Source organism: Desmodus rotundus, chromosome 11 (assembly GCF_022682495.2).
Source record: "Desmodus rotundus isolate HL8 chromosome 11, HLdesRot8A.1, whole genome shotgun sequence".
In the NCBI taxonomy this organism is placed as follows: Eukaryota; Metazoa; Chordata; class Mammalia; order Chiroptera; family Phyllostomidae; genus Desmodus; species Desmodus rotundus.
In genome coordinates, this window is record NC_071397.1 from 96,789,939 (window position 1) to 96,815,402 (window position 25,464).

Consider the following 25,464-nt stretch of genomic DNA (forward strand, 5'->3'; position numbering starts at 1 on the left):
TACCATTCAGCTTAGCTAGAACATTTTTCCCTGGGGCCATTATACATTTTTTATTCTAGACTTTTCATTTGGTTCTTTTTATCTCTCTGCTGAGTGGCATTTCTCTGCTGAGATTTTCTTTCCATTTACTCAAGAAACCATATTTTTCTATAACTATTTGAACATAATTACAATATTGCTTAAAGTCTTCACCCGCTGAGTATATTGGGGCTGTCTTGGGTATGGTGCCTGTTGCCCACTTTTTTACTTCACTCTGGAGCACATTTTCCTATTTCTTTGAATGCCTATTGGTGTTGTATTGAATACTGCGTATTTTAAACAACATACTGTAGAGACTCTGGATTTTGTTATCATCCTCTGAAGAGCGTTGATTCTTGTTTTAGTGGGCAGTTCAGTTACTGGCTAATCATCTTGAACTTTCAAGGGTCTCACTTTATAAGGGTGTGATTCTTGCTCCTAAGGCATAGCTTTCCTAACGCCCTCACTGGACGTCAGGGATGTTAACGTGGTGTTGGAGTGTTAACGAGGTCCATGTCCCCCAGAAGTAATTTTTCAACCTCCAGTGTCTGTGTTCCTCTCTCAGCCCCATTGCAGCTGCTGTCCTGTCAGTCTTTGCAGGGAGGGAGGCTCGCCCTGCACGTGCGCACCATAGTCTTTGGCTACAGACTCGTAGGGACCCCCACTAGGGCTTCTGGTCCCCCCTCTCAGCACTGCCTCCTCTCTTTAATGCCCTGCCTCGTGATCCAGCTGCTTCAGCTTCCTCACACTCTGATCTCTGCTTTCTCCACTTGGCCGAACTGCTGTGCTGTGCTCCAACCTTAGCCGACATCAGCGATTTTCAAACCGGTGTGCCACGGCACACTGGTGGGCCGCAAGAGGCACACAGGCATCCCGCAAGAATGTTTAAAACGTGACTGAAATATTTAGTCAGGGAAGCTGACCTTTTTTCCCTTAGATTGTCAAATTAAAAAATGACAACAGCCAACACCATAGCCATCCAGTGTGAATAAATCAAAATTATATTTATTGTTTTTGTCAAACTGGCAAAAAATACAATATATATGTTGGGGTGCTGCAGAATTTCAGTGATTAACTTGAGATGAAAAAGGCTGAAAATCGCTGGCCTATATCATGGTTGGCAAAGCCTCCTCAAGGGAAGGGCTGGCCGCCTGCGGGGCTCGCCGTGGGAGCTTCCCTTCTCCCAGGGGTCGCAGTTTTGCGTTGTGTTGTGAATTGTTGGAAACCGTGTGTCTCTCTTGTTTGGGGCAGTTTTGTGTACTCCCTGTGTACAGAGGGGGCACTAGTCCAGCGTCGGTTATGCGTCCTCCCTTAGAACAGAGCCTGTGTCTATGACTCGGGGACACATTGCAGCCAGCGTTGCCACATGCCCAGACACGCACAGTCATTACCCACTCTGCCAACAGCAAATACGGAATTGACCTTGGGACGTGATTTCTGCGGCCAGAGCTTTCCATGAAGCAGGAACATTTGGAGACATTTAGATTTAGCACCAGACTCGGCATGTTCGTTTGCAGAGGAAGGAAATGAAGAAATTATTTTAAGACCAAAGTCCAGATCATTCCTGAGTGATAAGAAAAGTGCTTCTGGGGAAATGCTTGCTATTTTAGAAATTAGAGGTAAAGGCTTTAGGTCTTAGATAAACACAAGGATATTGCAGAACAGGAAACCTAGGCAAATCTTGATCGCTGGCCCTAGCCTCCAAGTACCCACTGAAGTATTATTTATTATGTCAAATACAGGAAAATCCACTGCTAGCTTCCCATCTCACATACTTTGGGGTCAGGGATAGTGACCTAGTGCCTAAGGGGCCTGCCCTCTACTCCAAACACCCAAAGAGGAAAGTGTTACAGAAGTAGCGAAGTGACATGTAAGCATTAAAATGGGTGTGTGACCCCAGCATGGCCTTTGTCCTCCGAACACCTGTGAAGTTCTGAGGAGCCACGCGGAATTAAGTGCCAGCCAACCTCCATGCCCACCGAGGATCACGCTTCCATTACTCCTGTTTTCCCCACGTGGGGCCTTTATGATGACCTAACACTGAAGCCCTGTGCGTGGGTGTGCAGTAACAACGCCACTTGTGGCTCCGTTTTCAATATGACTCATTGGATCGTCTAATAATTTAAGTTTACGATGCGTGGAATGAGGGTCACAGTTTCTGCTGAAATCTGGCGCTTGTAGCTATGAAGTTCCTCTGGGATCGTGAGCTACACACAAAGATAGTACATAGTTGTTGGAATTTCTTTTTTTTTCTTTTTTCCCTTTGTTAGAAAATGATCTCCTATCTTTCCTTAACCTAATTTGTACATCCCCCTTAATCTAATATCAAAACAAGACTAAACCCAGTGGTTGCATGATTTATGAAACTAGTATGACAGAAGAATTCTCCGTGCATAATCTGAAAAATGAAATATTGTAGGAAAAAAAATAACTTAAGCAACTTTAAGTGATAATGTTAAATAGAAGAATAAAAAGGAAGCTCTTCTCCCAGCCTGCATGTTAGGTAGATTTTAGACATTTGCAGGGCTTTTATAACTGTGAGTGAGCCTTCATAAGACCCCAGAGCACAGCGTCAGAGGTGGGCAGAAATGAACAATGCCCGGCATTCATATTTTGACAGAATGGGAGCAGACTAAGTAAGTAATTTCGTTCATTCTTAATTTGTATGAAGACCATCTAGAGAACTCCGTGCTTTGCTTTCAGCGGCATTTAATCTGTACCCAAGGGTCACTTTAGACGCGAAATCGGTCTGGGCAAAACGAAATGCCAGCGGGCGCAGTTCTATCTGTAAGTCTACAACAACAAAAGTAAGTGATCTCCGGGGTGTTTGTAAATCGTAACGTTAAGTGACAATCATGCCTGTGACATTCGAACATCTGAAGCCATAAATGTCTTTGCCAGGTAAATGCCCGCGCTCGGTGCAGGCAGTGTGTCCATCCGCAGCCGTCACAGCAGCTTCCGGGCCCCCAGCCAGGGCCCCGGCGCTCAGACAGCATTAGGTCGGTGTGGCCAACAGAAGGGACTTTTCATAGACTCTCTCGCAAGGGATCAGGTGTCTGTTCTGTTCAGATTCAGCATTTGGATGACTTTGACCCCCAAAATGGCAACTTCATATGGTTCAACCCTATATTTAATAAACAGGGATTTGTAAAGAGTTGTTTTTGGAAGGAAAACATGAGTGTCTCAATTTCCTGTTCAGAGTAATGAATTGTCATTGTCCAATATCCTGGGGCCTGTTTGTTTTTTTCAGGTTTTGTAACTGGTTATATAAATTAAAATACCCCAATGGTGTTCATGCTGGGATATAACCCTGAGGAGCTGGGAGAGAAACCAGTGAGCAGTGAGGTCTCCCCTACTGGGTCCACCTAGGAAAGGCCAGGAAGGTGGGGGCAGGGGTACTGTAAAAAGGCCAAGGTGAGAAGAGAGATAGGTGGGAAGGAAGAGAAGAAGAAAGAGAAGAGAGGAAAGGAGTGGGAGGGAAATCGACAAAAGGAAAAGATGGAGGGGAAAGAGGGGAAGAGAATTGGTGGGACCAGACAGAAAGCCATCAAGTGGAAAAGTTAACAGGAATGAGCAAATAAGAATTAGAAGCAGAGGTGGAAAGGGAGAAGTGTAGGAACACCTTCTCATGGGTCATCTCCATGGGAACCCTGAGATACTAGCTCTCTTTTCCCTTGAAGTTCTTCAATGGGATTTAAAACATGAAGGTTTGTCAACCCACTCCCCTTGGAACTTTGGCCGTGTGCAACATGAAGACGAGCTCTAACATTTAAAAAAATCAAATATCCCCTAATCATTGAGTTTCTTCCAAAAAGGAGATGCTCTAATCGCACACAGTTCATGTTATGAGAATTGTACATCCCATGGGGTGGAGTCCTCGCCCCACCCTTGGTTGGAATCTGATAGAATCCATCGTGTGCCATCCCAGCGGCTGTTCACGAGCCAATGGGAGCTCGATGTGGATGGGGTCCTGTAGTGTAGAAGACAGCCTGCACCCTGGGTGCCCCAGGTGGGAGGGGTCTTCTCAACGGAAATCAGTTGAACGTGGCGAACTATTTTCAAAGTTATGGACCACAAGCAGGATTTAGACACGTATGCTCACCAATGGGTATTTTTAATGACATGCTTTAAGATAAATTTTTTCTTTCACATTTTTAATTTTTGCGTTTTACCCCTGGTAAGCCAGAGAGCATTTTCAACAGGGTCCTGGCCCTGTGGCTGAGCACAGATTTGCTAGTTTTCACAAGTCCTCCGCTTGGCCACGGGAAGTGCCAGCAGCAGAGTGCAGGAAAGGACCCAAGTCCGAGGTGCCTGAGGCATGCAATTTGGAGCCATCTTTAAGAAAAAGAAAACAATATGCAAAACAAAACAATATGCCAGGAACTAGGCATTGGAGGGGGCTGGTGCAAGCAAGCAGCCCTGCACTGAAGCCTCAGAGCCTCCGAGGAACCCCGCCTCCAGGGATGTGCTGTCTAGTTCAGCCAACATAGCGATACTTTAGCGTCAAGTCTCCGCCGGCTCCTCAAATTCCACGTGACTATCCCGATGAGCCTGAGCTCTAAGGAACTCAACGGACTAGTGTTTGCAGCCTTTATTCCAGAAGGTTCTGGTGGGTGCCCAGGAGCTCTACTGCCGGGCATGGCCTGAGAGGAGTGACCAGGGAAAAGAAAAAGGGCAAGTGACCAAGAGGGAGGGAGGGAGGGAGACAGTGAGAACAGGAGGGCAGCCCCTGTCTCCCCTCATCCTTGGGCCACCTGACCTTGACAGTCTCCTCCAGCCTTGACCTTTAACATATTCCCCTGTGAGTCTTCGAGAGCCAGACCCTAAAACAGGGCTGGTCCCTAAAACAGAACTGGTCAGTTCATTTTCAGTTAAAAAATAATAGTCTTTCTTTGGGCCAACAGAGACAGGCTGGTCCAATTTACAATTTGTTGTTCCCGAGAGCTGGGGGTGGGTGTGGACAGAGCTGTTAGGATGAACAAGGGCTACAGAAGGAAAGGCTGAGAGCAGGGTTCCGTCACCCTGGAGGGGGCCTGCCCTCTGCAGCGGCATCTCAGCCCCAGGTCGCTGGAGGGGCTGGCCTGCTGGGAGGCTGTTCTGAGCTGTAGGAAGCAGAGGCAGTCCAGCAGCTCTGTCAGTAAGAAGACTAAATGTATTTTCACAAACGTTCTGTGCAAAGCACAGCCTATCCAAGGCCCTGGGATAGTTTCCAGAAGATGTTTAATCAGGAAAGCCACTCTGGTCTGCCTCTGCCCTGTCTTCAATGTGCAGAACCAGGCGACAGTGTGGGAGGGAGCGTGCACCCAGCACCGGCCAGAGCTGTCTGCAGCCTGACAGCAGGGCTGCTCGGGCACCCCCAGTGCGAAGGGTCCCTTCCCTGAACTGAAATCCCCCAAGAGCAGAGAAGGTGACTCAGTCGCCCTTTGGCAGGGGCTACTGTGAAAAAACAATTTGGAGGATGACTGGGGAAATGTCCGCACTAAGTGGCGGTTAAGGCCTCACAGCCCCTTTCAAGCGCCTTTTACGGGTGGTTGCATGGCATCTGAGGACCCTCCACCCACCCCAGCGCTTGCCCACCCTTTCCCCAGCTTCTCCATGGCTGCGATGAAACAATCGTAGAAGAGCCAGGATCTTCCCTGAGACTCGCTTTGCTCTTAACACTCCATTAGGAGTTTAATCTTGGCTGGAACCAAGGTCAGTGAACTTCTAAAACCTGTATAAAACCTGCATACTGGCACCCCCACCTTCTCAGGGAGGCTTGGGGGCAAGTAGGGGAGGGACCACACCTGTAATTTCAGAAAGAAGCCCATTTGGCTGAGAATGACCCACTGGAACAGATGAGATAAAAGCTTAAGGAATTGCTACCTGACCTCGGGTGAGCTCTCTTCCTTGAAGACTGCATTTTGCAGAACCTGGTTAAGCTTCTGTGCCTGGAGGCAGGTGAGTGGGCACTCAGGGGTGCCTCTGGGCAGCAGCGGGTCACACATCCATCAGGAAGCTCTCAGTAACTCCAGAGTTCTGAAAAAGAGAGGGGGCGGTAATAAGACAGGTAACATTTATTAAGCACCTACTATGTCCAATGTGTAATGAAAAGAGGTTTGCAGTCAAGCAGTCCCAGCCTCAAACCCAGATCCCTCCCTTCGCATTATCTGCAAGGCCTCCATTTGTAAAGAGGGGAAACACGGGGTCCTAAGAACTTCTGGAGACATGGAGTGGCAGCTGACTTATGCTGCTGGAACATAAGGTCCCGGCATGTTCACCTAACATCCACACTGATAGGAGAAACTCTGACAAGTCATTGCATAGAGTCAAGTGCAAGATCGTGAGTGAAGCCTCTTCTAGCTATTCGGAAACTTGCCCATAGCTCCAAGGAAGGGTTTACAACAGAATCGAAGATCCGCATTCCTTTGGCCAGTGAGAAAAGTGAAAGAAATGGCACAAGATGTAATATGGTTTTAAAACACTTAGAAGAAAAGGCAATATCTTGCACAATGTTGGCGTTCTCTTTAGCAGATTAAAAAACACCACATTAGCTCAATAAGTGGTGGTTGAACGTGAAGACAATTTAGCGAGGGATTCTGGAGCTTTTACAACAGTCTGATCAGACTGCAGGAGCTTCTCCAGCCCCGGGGTTTCGTCTTTCTCTTGTTCCTTCTTTCTCTTGTGGTAAATACACATGCTACAAAATTTATCATTTTAATGCTTTTCCAGTGTACAATTGCGCGGCATTAAGGTCGTTCACATTATGACGCCGTCATGGCCACCATTTGCCTCCAGAATTTTCCTCTTGCAAAACTGAAATGCCAGCCACCCAGGGGCGTCCAGCCTTTGGGTGTCTCTGGGCCACACTGTAAGAATTGTCTTGGGCCACATGTTAAATACATTGTGACACGTAATCACAAAAACATCTCATCATGTTTTAAGTAAATTTATGATTTTGTGTTGGGCTGCATTCACAGCCATCCTGGGACGCCTGTGGCCCGCAGGCCATAGGTTGGATACCCCTGCCAGTAACTTCTCATTACCCATCCTCTTAGGCCTTGGCAATCGGCATTTTACTTTCTGTCTCTACGAATTTGATTACTCTAGGGACCTCACAGAGGTGGCATCATATGGCATTTATCCTTGGCTTGTTTCACTCAGCGTGATGTCCTCGAGGCTCACCTGTGTCGTAACCTGTGTGAGAAAGCCCGCCCTTTTCGCGGCTCGGTGGTATTCCATTGTGAGCCCACACTGCATTTGGTTTATTCATTCACCAGTCGATGGACACGTGGGTTCCTTCCACCTTCCGGCGATTGTGAATAATGCTGTGATGAACACTGGCATACAGGCCCCTGTACTCGTAACAATACAGTAAAAGCAGTTTCCAGCAAACAGGAAACAGCCACTCAGACTGTGGCAGGTGGTGAAGCCTGTGGGCCTGTCCATGGGATTGTTTCTATCGAGGTGACATCGGATAATAAAATCATATAGGGTCAAGTTGGACAAGTCCATGATCCATCAGTGGGATTGTTTTGAAACAAGATCCTGTCTGTGAACCAGGGCTGGGGCACCGTAGCCTGAGGCTACATCTTGCTCCCTGGGCTCCCGTGGGGAGGTGTGAGCTTGAACTGCTTTCTGAGGTGTCGGGTTTTGCTGCATGCTGGGTGTCTCCAAACAAAGCCGGGCTGCTGTGCACGCTCTCTGCCCCTGGCTAACTGAGGCATCACTAATGAATTTCTTTCTCTCTCACATCCTGCCCGCCCCCCCCCCCCCACTCCGGTGTCCCCTTCCTTCTCCCCACCCTGTGTCATCTTCTCGTCTGGGCTTCTCTCTGCTGGCTCCATCCTGCACTCCAGTGCGACCAAGACCAGTGCATTCAGAGCACCAAATTCGTTTTGCAGGCCGCGGCCACGCCCCTGCTGCAGAGTGAGCCCAGCCTCACCAGCGATGAGCTGCACCTGCCCGGGAAGCCGGGCCTGGGCACGCCCTGTGCCAGCCTGACGCTTGGGCAGCCCACGCCGCCCTCCTCCATGCCCAACCTCACCGCCGAGGCCGGGCTCACGGACATACTGCCCCTGAAAGAGGAACACGTGGGCCACCAGTTCCTGACCCCGGAGGAAGCACCCTCACCACCCCGGCTGCTGGCTGGCAGCCCCCTGGCCCACAGCCGCACCGTGCACGTCCTGGGCCTGGCCAGCCAGGACTCTCTGCATGAAGACTCGGTGCGTGGCCTGGTGAAACTCAGCTCCGTGTGACTGTGCGGCCTGGCCAGCCGGGGACTGCAGGCAGCGGGAACGGGCAGAGGCGGCTGCCCCCAGCCACTCTCCCACGACTCAGTGCCATGCTGGTGAGGACGACTCCCGGTCCTAGTTACAAGGACCACATGGAGGGTAAATGGATCCCCTCCGATGGCAGAGGCAGCAGGACCCCAATGCTTACAGCTTGGCGTTATCGGACTTTCCTTCCCAAACTGACGGCTTTGATAACAATGAAAGGTAGCTATTTTCAGGCATTTGGAATATGAAAGGTGGGCATGGGGACAGAGGAGCCTGGGGGTCTGCCATCAATGGCTCAGGGGGAAGGACAGTGCCTGGATGTCACGCTGTCTGCTTGCCGATCGTGTGACAGACATACGGAAGGTTAATGAGACTGGTGGCCAGACTGATATTGCACTTATGTGTTATGCTACTAATATTTGAAATAGACATGCCATTCCATTTGTTAATTTAAAAAAAATACCTAAAGGGAAAAAAAACGACCAGATATGGATTTGCATGCCACGCTATTCTGTTTACAGTGGTGTTGGTATTCAAAAGGAAGTGCTGCTTTCTCTTTTTCTTTCTTTTTAATTTTGTGAATTTTCAAGTGCTGTTTAATGGGAAAACAGTGCAAGAAACCAGGACTAATGGACAGTGCCATCGCTGGCCGGCTCGTCTGGCCTCATTGCCCCTGGGCGGGCTGCAGAGGGCTGCTGGGCTTTTACCGGATCAAGGATCAGTTCACCTTCTGTTTAGTAGTCACCCACGGTATATTGTGTTGTGCCGCACTGCCACAGTCTTCGCCTCCTGTGTGACCACACTTCCTGTGGACAGCCAATAAAATGACGTCCTCTGTTACTTGGGATCTGTGTGCAGTTGTCCTTAACAGCTTAAATGACAACCATGTCATCGGGATGGCTGCAGAGAGTCTGTTCTTATTGAAGTGTCCCTAGCAAGGAATGGTCCCCAAACTGCCAAAAATCAAACCATTGAATTGTGGGTACGGATGGGATGATTTCTTAGATAAGAGAGCTTCTTTTTCCTTTATTTGTGTCATTTCTTTCATCTCTTTTTGACACAGTTTTAGTGGAATTTGTTCCACGTTCACAGATTGACCTCAGGTAATTCCTCTGTGCCACGTAGAGGGGAGCAGATACTTGGGGACAAGGTGTGCCATGGGGCCATCTTCGCTGCTCTGCCTCGTGCTAATGTGGCACCGATGCTCAGAAGGGTGACCTGCCATCCTAGTGAAGGAATTGAAAAAAGAGGAGAAACCAGCTGAAAGTCTGGGCTGAGATCACGTAGATCGTCATTCTTACCTAGACACTCACCGGAGTGGAATTAAGAAAATTACCACGCCATCCGGGCCCATGTATCATCTGGAAAGGAACTGGCTGTGTGCGTAAGGAGTAAAGTCGCTTTGGAGGCAGCTGTGGGGACTCTGAAGACTCTGTCCTTGTTTCTTTCCAGATGATAAATCCAACAGCCAGATCTACTCAGGCTGAAAATCCTGCAGGCCCCTACAACTCTAGGGAAGACAGGATGCATTGATCAGTGACACAAGGAACCCCAAATGATTGGCATTTATGGAAAAAGGCTGTTTCATCTGAGAAAGAGCTGCCATTTTTATATAAAATAGAAAGAAAGGAGGAAAGAACAAAAAAGCACAATTTCCAGTCTGATTTGGAATAAAGCCAATTCTCTGTAAGTCAAAAAAATAATTTGTGCTGGAAATAACCACAGAATTCTAAGCCACAGTTTCTGCAAACCCTCTCTATCTCATAGAGTATATACAAGTAGAAAATGCAAAAGGTAAATTGTGTGTAGCTGTTATTTGTTTTCTGACCTCCTAACCACGTGTACATACTTGGGATTTAGAATAAGGGGGATCGCATCTCCCCATCCTTAACAACCACTCACAGCCATCAATGCCCAGGGATTCTTCTTGCACACACTGTGTGAGAGCAAAACACAATAGCCCCACCACCTGTCTCCGCACTTCCCATCCCTCTCTGCTCCTTCCGTCTGCTCCCCAGAGCTGGTTGAGAGCTGGCCCCAGCGAGGAGCAAGGACGGCTCATTCTCACTCTGGGTCTGTGTGGCCCTGTTCACCCCCAGCTTCTGTCCCTGGAACACAGAGACAGCGGTCTTTGGGGTCTTTCCATTTCCTATGTTCTCTAATTCAGTGCTTGCTGATTTCCAATCACCAACCCCCCTTCCCACCTCCTTATGAAAAAATCCAAGAAGCAGCAACCATTATTCATTTGTCTTTACTTGACGAATATTTACATAATAGTTATTCATCCCCCAGCCCAGCCTGCACCCCATCCCCAGTACCCACATCATTTATCCAAGAAGGGATGGGGAGTTTGGCGAAATGAGTCAAGGCTATTCAGGGGCCAAGAGGGAGATATTCACTTGATGTGCCCATTTGCTAGGACAATTAGCATCTTAAAGCCCCAAACCAGAGAGATACCCACAGCCCTGTGCCCTGGCTTGGGAAAGAACGGAGGGTCGCGGAATGAACAACTGCACTCCCAGGAGCTCCCTCCTTGCACTTGGGTGGGGGGATGGTCTCGGGGCAGTGACGTGCCTGGCGAGGGCTCTGCATTTCCCATGGCCTGGTCGATATATTTTTCAACGCTGAGCGGCTCCACCTAGCCATGGCTGAGTAGATTTAAATTCTGTCTGGGTAGCGCAGGTTGATTTCATGCTAGCTATAAAAAAATAAGAAATATTTTACCATCTATTAAAGCTTGGACCATTATCAAACATCCACATCCACACTCATTTTCTTCTTTAAAAATTCATCTGCTTTTATTCTCCCAGAAGCCCTCCAGGGATGACAGGCTTCGCAGGCGCTTAAAGGCTGAATTTAGCCTGAAAGCCCCGGTCCCCCAGGAAGGACGGTGCATGGAGCCAATAGCCTGCCTCTGAAAGGGCGCATTGACGTGTGGCCCTCTGCCTGGAAGAACTGGCCCAGTGTGTGGGTGTGTGATGTACCTGCTTGAAAAATGCTCATTGCGGCTTTTAAATGGAACTATTTCAGCCTGTGAGAATGATGGCGTCTATCCATCCTGTGCCAGCAAAATGCCAAATGCCTGTGCCAGCCCTGGATAGCACACAGGAGGAGGACTTTGGTCTGCCCAGGCCCCTCTGTGCATGGCTGTCATCACCTGTCTGTCCTGTTCAGGGTACCAACGGGGCTTCAAAACAAGAAGCAAGCCCCATTGTAGGAGCCACATTCCTGCTCCCAAGTGGGCGGGGCTCCTCTCATGGCTTTGAAAGCCCTAGTCCTGAGCCTTCTCATCTGTTCAATGGCAAGAAAAATGGGTTCACCAGGCTGGTCAGCAGGCCTCCTGGGCACTGGGGCTTGTGGCAGCATCTCCAGGGAAATTCCGGAACCCAAGCCATTTGGGGTTTACCTTTCGGTGGATGCTGGGGCTTCTGAAGGGCACAGCCTGTCCAGCCCCTTTGCAGGTCTCAGAGCCACCCCATTCCCCACCTCAGTGAATGTGTCTCTGTGACTTCACTATTGTCCCCTGCCACCCACAAACCATCCTCTCCACCAGGAAACCTGTGCTTACACAGCCCAGCTTAGGTTTCTGGGTTTGCAAGAAGCATCGCACGAATCGTTTAAGGAATGTTTCCAGAGCTGGTTGCCTTCACTCCTCCACATGAGCGTACTGTGCAGCCCATTTAGTTCCTGATAGGGGAAGAGAAGAAGATAAAGAAACAAATGTTAGATATGCTTTTCTGATTAATGCCTTACAACTGTTTCGAAGCTGAGCCTAGATCAAATGGATGTTTACATTTTATATGAAGTACCTATGAGTTGTGGGAGTCTAGCATATTCTTGTCCAAGTGGGAGAGCCTTTCTAATGAATTCTCATTCCTCCTGGTCCCCCGCCCTGGCCTGGAGGTCTGCCTATTGCCTCGTGTGCTGTTTTCCTCGAGAAACGGCTTCTCCTTTGTTCCCTCGAAATGTCTTTCTCTGTCTTATACGGATAAGTTATCACTGAGATATTAAATAAGCTGAAACGTCGTTTTCTTTCAAATAAATGTCAAAGATGTTAACAGGTAATTTTTTGTACATCAGTAAATCCTCCGTCTACTTGCCCGTCGCACACGATCCTGATAAGACAGCCAAGGTGGATTTTAAATACGAGTGGTTAGTACATGAATCCAGACATTAAAAATAATTGGGAGGTTGAAGATTAGATTGTGTCTGCAGCAACTGCATTTGCAGCTGCCACAAGACTAGATAAATGGCCCCACCTGGAATTATTTCCTCATTCTTACAAACCCAGGAGTTACATACAGAACGGACTGGAAAGCAGATGACCGTGTGCTTTGCAGAGACTATTCTTCCATCAGTTGTCGACATTCTAAAAGGTGTTCAGTATCGCTGGTGGAGATATGAATGAACAATCTCTCTTAATTGCCCTGGCTGTTTTAACATAGATACTGAGAGGCAGTATGGCATCTCCAAGGAAACATGGTTTCTGGGTTCTATACAAATGGAGATGATTTTAGCCTGCAATAGAAAAATAATAACATAAATAATATAGTAAAGGGTGAAGTCTTGCTAACCGTTTGCTCAGGACACTGGGGCCTTCTGGGTGGTTATTTCACAGGAGTCCAACATTGTCGCGTAAATGAAAACTGAAGTATTTTAAACCACCAGCACAGTGTGCCCGAAACCCAAGGTCTGAGCAGCGGTGAGCAGGACACGTGACATTGCATGGGTTCAGAGGTCACTATGTTCACTGAAGTGCTTTTCATCTTTGAATCAACATTTGCAGAATTGACCTTAAACCTGAAATAAAGCATTTTCCTCCTTCAGTAAAAACCGCTAATGGCCTCAAATATAAACAAGTATTTATAAGACAAATATTGTCACCCTGGCTGGTGTGGCCCAGTGGATTGCCCACCGGCCTGCGAACCAAAGGATCTCCGGTTCAATTCCCAGTCAGGGCACATGCCTGGGCTGTGGGCCGGGTCCCTGGAAGGGGTCGCGCAAGAGGCAACCACACATTGATGTTTCTTTCCTCTTTCTCCCTCCCTTCCTCTCTCTAAAAATAAGTGAATAAAATCTTTAAAAACAAAAGAGAGATATTGTCAAGGTCAACAGACGTAGGAAAGAGTGCGAATTTGTCGCATGCAAGGATCAACTTGTACACAGCAAATCTGCACTGTGTAGACACCCCTCTGGACAATAACGGGGTCTGTTGATCACAGACGCACACACTGGTTAACCTCCTGCACTTGTGATTCTCAACTTGTTCAATTCATAAATAGCCATAGAGCTATAGAGAGGCTCCACCCCCAATCCACTTGTTCTTCTTTCCCTCTGTACTGCTACCCTCACTGCCTGCCCCAGAATGTACGAATGGTGGCCAAGAGGTCCCCTCTCAGATCTTTTCCAATTCCCAGGTCCATCCCACGTGACCCGGTGAATCACTCTTCCCAGCCATTGCCAGGCACATGTCAGGTCCCAGGTGAAGGGCTTGGACCTGCATCAAAGCCTCTGTCTTCTGGCCCCGGCTGGTATTCCAGCCTCCTGTGCCTTCTGCCTGCCTTGTCTTCGGCCCGTCTCACCCCTTCCCTTGCATGCAGGGCCATGTGTTCCTCCACCTGAGTCCTTCCCAGGCTTCGCAACCTTGCCCAAAGACCAGCACCTCCACGAGATCTCTGACAGCCTGAGGAACCACCTTCCTCAGAACTCCTAAAGTCCTTGGTCCACCCTGTATTTCCTCAAGTTGAGATATAATTCACACATCACACATTCACCCTTTTAAAACGTATGATTCCGCGGTTTTCAGTATCCTCAGCTCTACCTCCGTCACCGCTATCCAGTTCCATCTCATTTCCATCGCACCTTGGACAGTCTTTATAGACTACCTGTTGTTTCTGTTTTCATGGGAGTGTTCTCTGTCCCTGTAAACACCTGCAGGCGACAACCAAATGCTCAGGAAGGCATGGGGCGTGCTTGGTGGAGGTGACCAGGAGGCAGTGACCACAGTTCTAGGAGCAGAGACCCAGCCTTGTGGAGCAGACCCCGTCCTGAGACCTAAGGGCCTCAGAGAAAAGCCACCTTCTCTTTTACCCCCCTTACACGTCCTAGTGGTGAGGAAAGGAAGTTGTTGAGATGCAAGTCCCTATTCAGAGAGAACCTGAAGTCAGAGTGCCAAGGTGTCCTCTAAGGTTCTAACACCAACCCACTAGAAGTTCTGCTCTAAAGGGGCAGACGCCATCTCTCGTGTTCACTGCGGCCAGCCCCGGGCACAGCACCACGCTCATCGCTGGGGCTGATGCTAAGTCAGTGCATGTGCTCCGGACGAGCTAACTGTATTTGATGAGGTGTCAAAATGACCGGTAAATGGGCAGTCGTGACCTCTCATATCACAAACAGGCTAATCTGCGATGAGCCGAGAAGGAAATGAGTACATGGCATGTACTTGAACGTATGTAGCATACTCAAGTATGTTATTGACTGTTACATATTAGTGCATACTAGTTTTACATAGTAATGCATATTTTGTGTACTTTTTACCAATGGATTGATTATATTCCATAAATTAGCCTGAAACTTGGAATATATTTTTTTACAGAAACAAAAATCATAAATAATATTTAGATCTCAGGCCAGACCACAAAATAATCCATAATTTGCCTGAAATAATAATACAAATGACAGTCATAGGACCTGAACACCCCAAAGCATTCCTGAACCCCAGGCTTTCCTAAGTTCTGAGCCCTGAGCCTGGACCTGTGACCCTCGATGTCCCGGGCCCTAGACAATGGACTTTCCATCTGCTGCTCTTTCTACCTCACCAGCAAGTAGATTAAATCCATTTTTAGAAACACATGGAACTCATCAGATTGTTTTCCTATTACTACTAGAAACAAACAAACAAAAACTTAAAAAAGAAAACTTTAAATTTCCTACTTCCAGAGATTTAAAATCGTTACGTTCTCTTCTGAGGCATCTCTTGAAAACAAGCTTTTCCTCTTCCTTTAGAGCCTTCAGGAATTTCAGCAGGGGTGCTTTTCTGGCAGAAGTTCTAGATGACTCTACAGCTAAATTCAGCTTGACTCACTTGGGACTGAGAATTTATTTTTCTGTTGCTCTCCTGTCTCAAAACATGCAGTGGGCTTGAGGCAGGTCTGCCTGGCTGGCGTTGAATGTCGTAGTGGAAAAGATACAGATTACTTCATAAAGCCTTTTGAAAAGGTTTCCTTGACCCCGTCGACATTCTGGAAAGATACAAAAGAGATGACAACACGCAGAGGTTCGTCCCACTGTCCTTTTTGAGAAAGCTGGCCAGCCGACGTTTCTGTTGGCGGCATCTGTATTTTTTTATTGAAATCTAGCCTGAGGATTGAAACTTAATTAGGCCGTTAGGTCAGTCTGGGAGCTGCTCTAGAAAACCCGGTTTCTGGGGACAATGAGAACAGATGGAGTTAGAAGCCACCAAAGATTGTTCTGAACCCATTGTTCTCAGGGAAATGCAGACTAGGGCTCTCGCTGTCCCTACAGAATGGCCTCGGATCGGCTGTGCTGAGGTCAGAGCGGGGCCCTACCACCCGGTGCTCTGCTCTGTCGCCAGGATCCTGGAGGTACCTTAGGAAGTTGTCCTCCCAGATCTGAATGTAAACTAACATTCTGCAATGAAACCTAGTCCCAGAACACGTGACCGAGACGCACCTGGGAGGAGCCCTTCTAGGAAGCTTGCGACCCTCTCAAATCCTCCTGCGCCTGGTGTGCAGTGCTCAGTGCCACACACAAGGACAGCCCCTGCTTCTGTCCCGTACAGGATGTAAACTGAGGACCTCTGAAGGGAAGAGCCCTCACCACCCCGCGGCTGTCAGTTTCCCTGTGATGTGGCACTTCCCTGTGACCAAGGGGCTTCTGTGTATTTTCAGAAATTCATTCACGTGTGAGCTTCCTGTTGCTGTGGTTAACCTATTTTTAAAGTCTGTACTGCCAAAGGAAGGGGCTGGCCGTTGTTTCCGCAAAGGCCTCTGGATCAGCTACTGCGGGGGTTGGGCGGGGAGGCTGTCTGTTGCTGAGAAAGATCCCTTAGAGCCTTCCTCGGCACCCTTCGCTGCCTGGAAACAGAGGGTCCCCTCTGAGCTGCATGGGAGGGCAGGCATCGTCTAAGGTGGGAGCAGAGCTTTTTCTTTTACTTTTTTTTTTTTTTAACAGAATCTACTTCTGTTTTTATAACCCATGGAAACCAACCAAGCTACATTCAGTTCTCTGTATTTTATTAAAAATGCCAATAAGTATACAGATAATCCAAAAGAAGACATCAGAAATTATTTGCCTACAGACGCAGTTCTGATGTGGTTTGCAGCTGGTGGAAATCACAGTGGGTTGGGGAAAGCAGAGAGAGAGAGAGCCCACCCTTCGCTCCAAGGCCCCAGCGCGGCGACCGGGAGCAGCAGGCAGCGCCCCTGGCCGGGGCCAGGTGGAGCGCCTGTGCGCAAAGCGAGAGAAGGTCCTAAGACCTGTTACTTCCATCTGCTGGGGAAACTCACCTGGGACTGGTGTTTATAAGCAGATGGTGACTGACTGCCACAAAACCGTCTGGGTGAACACACAGATCTATGATGTTTACCATGTGAGCAGCACCCTAGGGTGGCAGCAGCCCTCTGGGGTCCGATGGGGTTGTCACGAGCAGGTGCAACTGGATGGATGCCGAGAACCACAGCCTCACTGAAGACACCGTGAGGGGTGTCACATCCCCACAGAGGCCACCAAGCAGAAACAGTGATCAAGGACACCGTGACCATCACCACACGGATTCGAGAGAAGCCCCCAGCATGAGGGGTAGAGGGGACTCTAAGGGACTGGGGACATCCCTGACAGACCCACTTTACCTAGCAGACCTAGACAAACTTCTCAGCTGTGGTGGCTCAGAGTTGGTAAGTGCGTAATTCTCAGAACTTCGCTCTTTTTACAGCACAGGTGGTGACTATGAAATCTGCACCTGGCACGAAGAAGGCTGGGTCCCTGGCCTCGTGCGTGTGCTTTCTCCCTCAGCAGCCTGCGGGGCCAACCCGGATGAAGTTGGCTCCCTGCCCGCCGTCCCTCCCGCCTCCTGTCCACGTTCCAGCTGCACCAGCCTCTCCTCTGACACACGGCCCCTCAGCTGCAGCCTGGGCAGAACCCCCTCTCCAGGCATCTGTGACCCACGTCTTAGCTCAAATCCCTTTAATACACCCACCCCCTCCATCCATCTCCAGCCCCTTACTCTGCTTTTTTAATTTCCCATAGCACTTTTTGCTTATCAACATCATGGTATATGTGTATACGATATTGAAGTTATTTTTTATCCTGTTTCCCGGAATAAAGCATAAATCCCTAAAAGCGGGCACTCTGTGGCTTACTACTGTATTCCCAGAGCAATGCCTGGCACACAGTAGGTGCTCATGTTTTTAAATGCATGAAAGACCCTTTTGGTATCCTCACCCAAGGACAGTTTTTTGTTTGTTTATTTGCTTGAGAGAGAGAGAGAAACATCGATGGGAGAGAAGCACTGATTGGTTGCCTTCATATTCACCCAGACCAGGAATCTGTGCCAGGACCGGCATGTGCCCTGACAGGAAATTGAACCCACAACCTTTCAGTTACAGGACAATGCTCCAACCACTGAGCCACTCTGGCCAGGGCAGACTTTAATTCAGAAGAAGCTGTGCTTTGCAGTAGCAGGCACACGCCCTGGCTGCCTGGGTGCTGGTCCACAGAAGCTCCGTGGGCTGCGTTTGTCCCACCGTCCTGGGCTCCAGTTCCAGAGGCTCGTCGGTGTGTGACTTCCCCACCAGCTTCAGGGGAGTTCGAGAACTCCCAACACCCTGCGTGGGTGGGAAAGATCTTGCAGTTTTCTCCTTTATGGATTTTCAGCTCAGTCATAATTGCTGGTGCTTAATGGTGTGTCAGTGCTGCTGGTTACACACACACACACACACACACACACACACACGAAGCCAGGGAGGGGTAGGAATAAAAAGAAATGGCCACCTCCCATTCTAGAGCAGGATAAAGCCCCTGCATCACCACCACCTCCCAGTAAGTGAGCTTCGCACAGACACTCATGGGGATGCTGAGCGGACTCCACAGTCACCTCCACAGCCACCTGTCGCCAGGACTCAAGGGTGGTGACAGCCGGCCCGCGTGGCTCGTGGCCCCGCGCTCCCCCAACCTCTGCTGCCTGTTTATAACCACGCCCTGACTTTCTGACCTTCCACTTGAGGGTGAGCAAAGGAAAGCAGGGTTGGTAACCTGACGCCAGTTTTTAGAACTAGTTTGTCAGCAGCTCTGGCCCAGCCCTGGGGAACGAAAAGGAGAGGTAAAAATTGTCCCTAAAGCAAGGCTCTGGACAATCTGCCATTCCGCTTGACCAGAGGCTCCTCAGGGCAGGGACTCTGCCTCCTAATATTTGCAGAACAAGTAAGGACCAGGCTGGGCCAAGGGTCTTCGGACTCCCTCCACACTTCGCTGGCAGCTCCCTCTCTCCTTGTCACACCTTTCTGCCTGCCCTCTCCAGTGGCCACTGGGCCAGGTTCTCCCGAAAAGCAAGCCATCACGTCATTTCCCTGTTTGAATCCCTGCTTCAGGCCCCAAAATAGTAACCTCTAACCTCCTGTCCAAATTCCTGGGCCACCTCCTCACCACACCCACCCTGTCCCCACCCCTTCTTTCTGGATTAGAGTTTCCTTTTGATGGCCAGTCCCCCCTCATGCACAGCACTTTTCCTGGCACTAAATGTCCTCCGCTCTGGTCATTCTGTACCGCCTGTACCCCTATTTGAGGGCAAGGGGAGTATCTCTTACCAGAGAATCCCCAGAGCCGGGCACAGAGCATCTTTCAAAAAACACCTGACTAGGAAATCAAGGATGAACGTATGAGCTGCTTCTCTTACACTTTTCTTTCATTCAAGATGGCTGAACTGCGGCATCCAATGTCAGTGCTTGAAAGGTTGTCCAAAATGTGACTGTGAAGGAGCACTGGCCATTGAACACCTGCGAGAATGGCGGGAATCCAACGCCGACCACACCAAAGGCTGGTGAGGACGTGGAGCAAAGGAACCCGCTGCCGGTGGGTGTGCAGTCTGGTACAACCACGTCAGGAGACAGTTTGGTGATTTCTGACACAACCAAACGTGCTGTTACCATAGGATCCAGCAATCATGCTCTTTGGAAACTCCCCTAACAACCTGAAAACTATGTCCACACAAAATCCTGCGCACGGATACCCATCACAGCGTTGTTCATAACCATCACAACTTGGAAGCAACCAAGATGTCCTTCAGTGGGCCAATGGATACGTGAACTGTGGTACATCCAGACAATGGAATATGACTTAATGATGAAAAGAAATGAGCTATGAACCCATGCAAAGACATGCAGGAAACCGCCCTGGCTGGTGTGGCTCAGTGAATTGAGTACTGGCCTACGAACCAAAGGGTTGCCAGTTCAATTCCCAGTCAGGGCACAAGCCTGGGTTGTGGTCCAGGTCCCCAGTAGGGGGCGCACAAGAGGCAACCACACATTGATGTTTCCCTCTCTTTCTCCCTCCCTTCTCCTTTCTAAAAATAAGTAAATAAAATATTTCTTTTAAAAGACATGCAGGAAACTTAAGTGCATATTTTTAAGTAAAAGAAGCCAATCTGAAAAGGCAAAACTATAGAGCAGGAAAAGAAGGATCAATGATTTCCAGGGGTTGGAGGGTGGGCAAACAGGCAGAGCACAGAGGATGTTTAGGGCAGCAAAACCACTTGTGTGACACTGTACTGATGGACACATGTCATTATATGTATCCCAAACCCACCAAATGTACAACACCAAGAGGGAACCCTGATTTAAATGGTGGACTTTGGTGATGGTGATGTCACTGTAGGTTTTTCCATCGTACAAATGTCCCACCCTGATGGGGGATGATGACAGCGGGGGAGGCTGTGGGGGGGTACGGGGGTATAGGGGCACACGAGAACTCTCTACACTTTCTGCTCAGTTTTGCTAGGAACCAAAAACTCTAAAAATAAAGTCTATTAATTAAACAAATTAAAAGCACTGGCCACATGTTCAAGAAAATGCTGATATGATCAAAAGTAAACTATATACATAGTAGAATGAATCATGAAACGAACAGAAGACATTTCCCAAGTGTCTCTCCCATGAAAAGTCACAGCAGGTACAGAAGTCCCATCAGGTGGCCTCTGTCCCGAGCCTGGCCCTGGGCAGCTGCAGCAGGCCCTCTTCCCCATGGACTAGTGCCCATGATTAGTGCCCAGTTCCTGTCCAGAGACAAGGCATGGGGGTGTGATGTTTGAGTCCCTCCGCATCTCTGAGGAGCCTGGAAAACCAGTCCAGGATTTCCTGGGTTAGGGCTATTTCAGGCTCCCGATCAGTGGCCCAGTTCCCTTTGCAGAGTAAAAGTCCCCTTTAGCTTGCACGCATCCAGCTGCCTGATTTAGAGGGACATCAGGCAATCCTAGGAGGAAACGTATTTGAAACAGGACCGATGCTACTGCTGCAGGAGGAAGTAACTAAGTCAGGGGCTTCATGTCCTTTGTGTGTGACTGTCCCCAAGACTGGAGGAAATGGGGCCTTCCTGCCCCTTCACAATGCATGCCTCCTTAGTGCGGCTTTTCAAGAACCTCTGTAGTTACCCAAGTACACTCTTCTGTACCGACTGGATTTCCTAAATCCCTAGCAAGAGCAAGACTTACTTAGGGATGGTGGGGTGGTGTTGCGCCTCCCCTGCGATGCCCTGTCCCTGCCAAAGTCCCCACTTCTCGGGAGCTGCTACAGAGAGAAAAGACCTCAATTTCCAAGTCTGTATCTATGACTTTAAAAGAGGATGAAGTGAGCCCCGGTTGGTGTGACTCAGTTGGTTGGGCATCGTCCTGCGAACTGAAGGGTCGCGGGTTTGATTTCCGGTCAGGGCCCATGTCTGAGCTGCAGGTTTGGTCCCCAGAAGGCAAACGATGAATGTATCTCTCACACATTGATGTTTCTCTCCCTCTCTTTCTCCCTCCCTTCCTCTCTCTCTCTCAAAAATAAAAAATTAAAATTAAAAAAGTTAAAAATAAGGATAAAATGATTGTGTGGAGTAACAGAAAATTTGTGATGGAGGAACTAAGCCTTCCGAAGGTGCACCGCGATGCCAGCCGGTCCCTCCGGTTGAACCCCTCCCTCCCGGGGCTCTGCAGAGTGAGGGTAACTTTACCGGGACAACAGTAACTGCATTAAATGTCCCACCCATCGGGATAAGCACTTCCTGCGCATCTTTGCAGTGAGTGAATCATCACAGCAATTCCCTGGCACAGGCTCACGAAAGGACAGGAAAACCCGAGGTCCCTGCTAAACGGAAAGCCGGGATGAACCTGAGCACCCCCTCACCCTAGAGCCTGCGCTCTCACCCCGTCTGAAGGTGGGGTTGCGGTTCCCTAAAGAGATCTGTGTCAGTCTTCTAGGGCTGCCGTGACAAGGGGCCCTAGGCCGGGCGGCCCACACACATGCCTAACTTCTCCCGGTTCTGGAGGCTGTACGTCTGACGTCAAGGTGCCTCTGCGGGTGGTTTCTGGTGAGGCCTCTTGTCCTGGCTTGTAGATGACACTTCTTACTGTGTCCCCACGTGGCCTCTTCTGTGTGGGGGTGGGAGAGAGAGAGACAGAGAGAGAACACTCTGGTACAACTTCCTCTTCTAAGGACGCCAGTCCTGCCGGACTAGGGCTCCACTGTCAGGACCTCGTTTAACCTCCTCAAAGGCCCAGTCTCCGCATACAGTCATATTGGGGCTTAAGGCTTTCACACCTGAATTTGGGGAACACGATCAGTCCATCACAAAATCCCTGCACTGTTTGTGAGTCCACTTGAGAGCCGCCACTTGGGGGCAGGTGAAGTATACAGGTCTGTGTGTCTCCTTCCAGGTGGAGTCAGACTCACCCGACAGGCTCCGGCACCAGGTGCTCTGGCTCATCAATAAGGAAACCGCTGATTTTCTAATCACCGTTCAGATTTTGCTGGGGTAGCCTTCTTTGTTCTCCAGTTCCCAGAGAGACGGGAGTCGGTACGCAGAAAAGTCCTGTGCGTTGAGCCGGGCATGACGTAAAGACTGTGGGAGTTACGTTCAGGCAGCTCTGAACTCAAGTGCTGATTCCACTGCCTGTACATTTCATGACCTCGGGTAAGTCACTCGATCTTTTAGGGTGTCGCTTTTTCCGTTTTCAAATGATGCTGCCTTCGCCTGCCTCAGAGGGCTGCTGTGACAGAGGCACGCATGCAAGACAGCTCGCGCCATGTGCCCGACCCGTAATAAGAACTCCGAAAACACTAGTCATATTGGGACTGTCTGCAGCCCCTGACGTGAAGGCCTGGAAGGAAACCTGCTTCCGCTTGGCCATGCACTTCTACGACCCCCACCCCTCTCCCAGCGTCCCCCAGGCGTTGCTCTCTGTGCAGCACCTGCCCATTCGGTGAGCCCGTGGTTGCCAACAGCTGATCGAACTGGAGCCACGTTTGTCCCCCAGGACCGTCGGGAGCTGGTCTAGTCTGCGGTCCGGCCTGGCCTGGCCTGAGAGGCCGCACTGTCACCAGAGCAGAAGCAGAATGTCAGAGCTGAGCAACTGATCCTGTCACTGCCTTGAGTGGCTTGACACCGGTCACTCCCTTGTCAGCTGTAAAACTGGCACTGAGCCCCTTGGGTCCCACAGGGGTCGGGGTGGGGGTGTATGATTTGACACTGCCCTCTACTGGCTGCATCTGAGAGCTGGCTGGGGAGCTGGTTGACTAGCAAAGTGCAGCTTCTCTGCCTTCTCACCTCCCAGGTCAGCCCCCAGTGACAAGCAGGGGACACTGGTGTGGTGGGGCACCGCCATGGTGAGTGTGGTGCTGTCTAGTGACAGGGATGCTACTTATGCACCCACCAACCTCTGATGGACTCCAACTCCACTCCTTACCGACCTGGTACACCTGGGTGCGCTCCTTGTGTCTACAGGCCTCCATTGTTTCCAGTCTGTAAAGTGGGCACCACCCACGTCCTGGGCAATAGCGCTTAATAATAGGGAAGGTCCGTGCAGAGCACGTGGCTAATACAGTAACTCTTAGTAAGCGGAGTTGTTATTATCTCTGCCATCACGACTTATAGTTAGGGAGGCAGGCTGCCTCCCTAACGACAGTGTCCTAACTAATTGGGAAGGTATGAATTCAGAGGCTAATTTCATCAACCCCTCTCTCTAACACAGTTGTCTCCATCAACCTCTGCATGAGAAGAGCCGATGGTTTATGTTCTAGGAGAGAAGAGGTCTTCTCTACCCCAAGGCAGCTGACATCTAAATCCAGGCTCGCTCGATAGCCTGACCTTCAGGGTGGTGACTAAAATGTCTCTCTCACATCTGCACTAATGCATTGTTGCTAACTATCCAGAGTTTGGGGCCGAGAAGGATTCTGAGGCTACACCAGAAAGAGGACTGTGTGCCATTTGCAATGTCTGCTATGAGCATCTACCACGAGGCATCTACCATGAACTTGGCAAGCCTAGTCTAACCAGCCCCTCTTCAATGGGCCTCTGATACACAGGGGTGGGCAAAAGTAGCTTTACAGTTGTGAGTATACAAAACACAGGGTTTATTCTTGTGTTATCATTTATTAATTATTGTACTATTTATTTGAGCCACTGTAAGCCTACTTTTGCCCACCCCTGTATTCCAAGGTAAAGATAACAGGTGCTCGTATACCAGCTGGACAAAGGCTTCTGTAGAAACGAACCTTTACCCGACCGAAGAAACCGTGGCAATGAATAAATGTTCTCTCCTCCTTATTCTTTTCTCATGCTCGGTGTCTAGGTCAAGAATGCTTTTCTCAATTAAGCCTCTTTCTAAGCCCTTGGGTACTACTGGCATCAGGAAGCCAGTCCTATCTGTGTCTGTCCTTACTATTCTCCTCTGTAAAGATTCTGGGATAAATGACCTATAAACAGAAAAACAAAGATAAAGTCTGAAAACTAGGAGTCCTCGCTGGGTGTGGCCAACTCCTTTGTGTTTTCGCCATGTGACTCACTGGTGAGGAAAACCTCAAATTACATTAAATTTATGAGTAATTTGATGGTGTGTAACCAAGGAATGAAGAAATCTTGCAACACAGCTATGTTTTCCAGGGCTGAGTGACCCGAACAGCGAGTGAGAACAGCCCTCATGACCAGACTGGCAGCCCCGGGCCCTGGCTGCCTGTCCCCGGCCCCGCAGGGCTCTGAGCAGCAAGGGCGGGCCCCTGCCATTGCAGCCTGGAAAGCAGCCCCGCTTAGCCAGGGACCAGCCAGCCGTTCCCGGAAAAGGACTGCGATGCAGGAACCCTCCCCATCCCCAGTCAACCTGAAACCAGAGCCCCACACAGGATGTCTCCCCGTGAGACAGGAGGTCACGGTGGGCTCTGCTGTGTAATGAAGCAGAGCCCGTCCCTCACCGTCTCTGTCCCGCTCAGAGGGAGAAGGGAAGGCAGGCAAGCCGAGAGTAAGGCAGTGGTGGCTGGCTGTCCTCTGAGCTTGGCGTGAGGAAGCAGTGCGCAAGGGAACAGGAGACACAATGTAAAAACCACCACCAGGAAGGCAGCCATGTTTCGGACAACTGTGATAAGGCCAGAGCTTTCTTTTTTTTGGTATATTTTATTGATTATGCTATTACAGTTGTCCTATTTTTTTCTCCCCTTCATTCCCCTCTGCCCTGCACCCCTCCACCCTCCAGGATTTCCACCCCCCTCCCTTTAGTTCATGTCCATGGGTTGTACATATAAGTTCTTTGGCTTCTCCATTTCCTATACTATACTTACCTTTCCCCTGTCTATTTTGTACCTACCATTTATGCTTCTTATTCCCTGTACCAAAACAAACTAAGCAAACAACTAGAGCAAGAGCAGAATCACAGAAAGGGAGATCACGTGGGGGGCTATCAGGCAAGAGCTGTATTGAGCCGTTGTAACCTTTTTCCTTTGGACTCAGAGTAGCCCCATAGAGGTCTACCAGCTGGATGAGAAGTCTGGGGCCCATGGTCCCACAGCTGCCAGGCAGCCATGTTGCTTCCGCTGCGCCCAGAGGTGAGTGTATGAGGCAGCCAGGTGGTGATGGCCTGTAACGAAGACGAAGGGAAGCTTTCTGCTGGAGGATTTTGCTTCAAAGATCTTCAAACCTGTGTGCTTTGCTG

General features: G+C 49.5%; 1 protein-coding gene and 2 long non-coding RNA genes across 5 annotated transcripts in view; 1 reads left to right on the forward strand and 2 right to left on the reverse strand.

The window, feature by feature from the left end:
- Positions 1-9,116, forward strand: part of ZDHHC14 (zinc finger DHHC-type palmitoyltransferase 14) — a 217,807-nt gene extending 208,691 nt beyond the window's left edge. For 2 of the 3 annotated variants that reach the window (XM_053913481.2, XM_024552102.4), the window contains one exon: positions 7,857-9,116. In XM_053913481.2, the coding sequence (XP_053769456.1) occupies positions 7,857-8,255 (399 nt within the window). In that variant the 3' untranslated portion in view covers positions 8,256-9,116. The remainder of the gene's footprint in view (positions 1-7,856) is intronic. The other variant, XM_045188937.3, reaches the window with a different exon arrangement.
- Positions 9,117-10,841: 1,725 nt separating this feature from the next.
- Positions 10,842-12,297, reverse strand: LOC128779501 (uncharacterized). The gene is made up of 3 exons (XR_008425476.1): positions 12,086-12,297; positions 11,845-11,963; positions 10,842-10,974 (listed from the first exon to the last, which is right to left on the reverse strand). It is a non-coding gene; the product is annotated as an uncharacterized lncRNA (long non-coding RNA).
- A 46-nt stretch (positions 12,298-12,343) lies between these two features.
- LOC123478862 (uncharacterized) lies at positions 12,344-16,105 on the reverse strand. The gene is made up of 3 exons (XR_008425475.2): positions 15,969-16,105; positions 15,210-15,517; positions 12,344-12,794 (listed from the first exon to the last, which is right to left on the reverse strand). It is a non-coding gene; the product is annotated as an uncharacterized lncRNA (long non-coding RNA).
- Between the last annotated feature and the right edge of the window lie 9,359 nt (positions 16,106-25,464).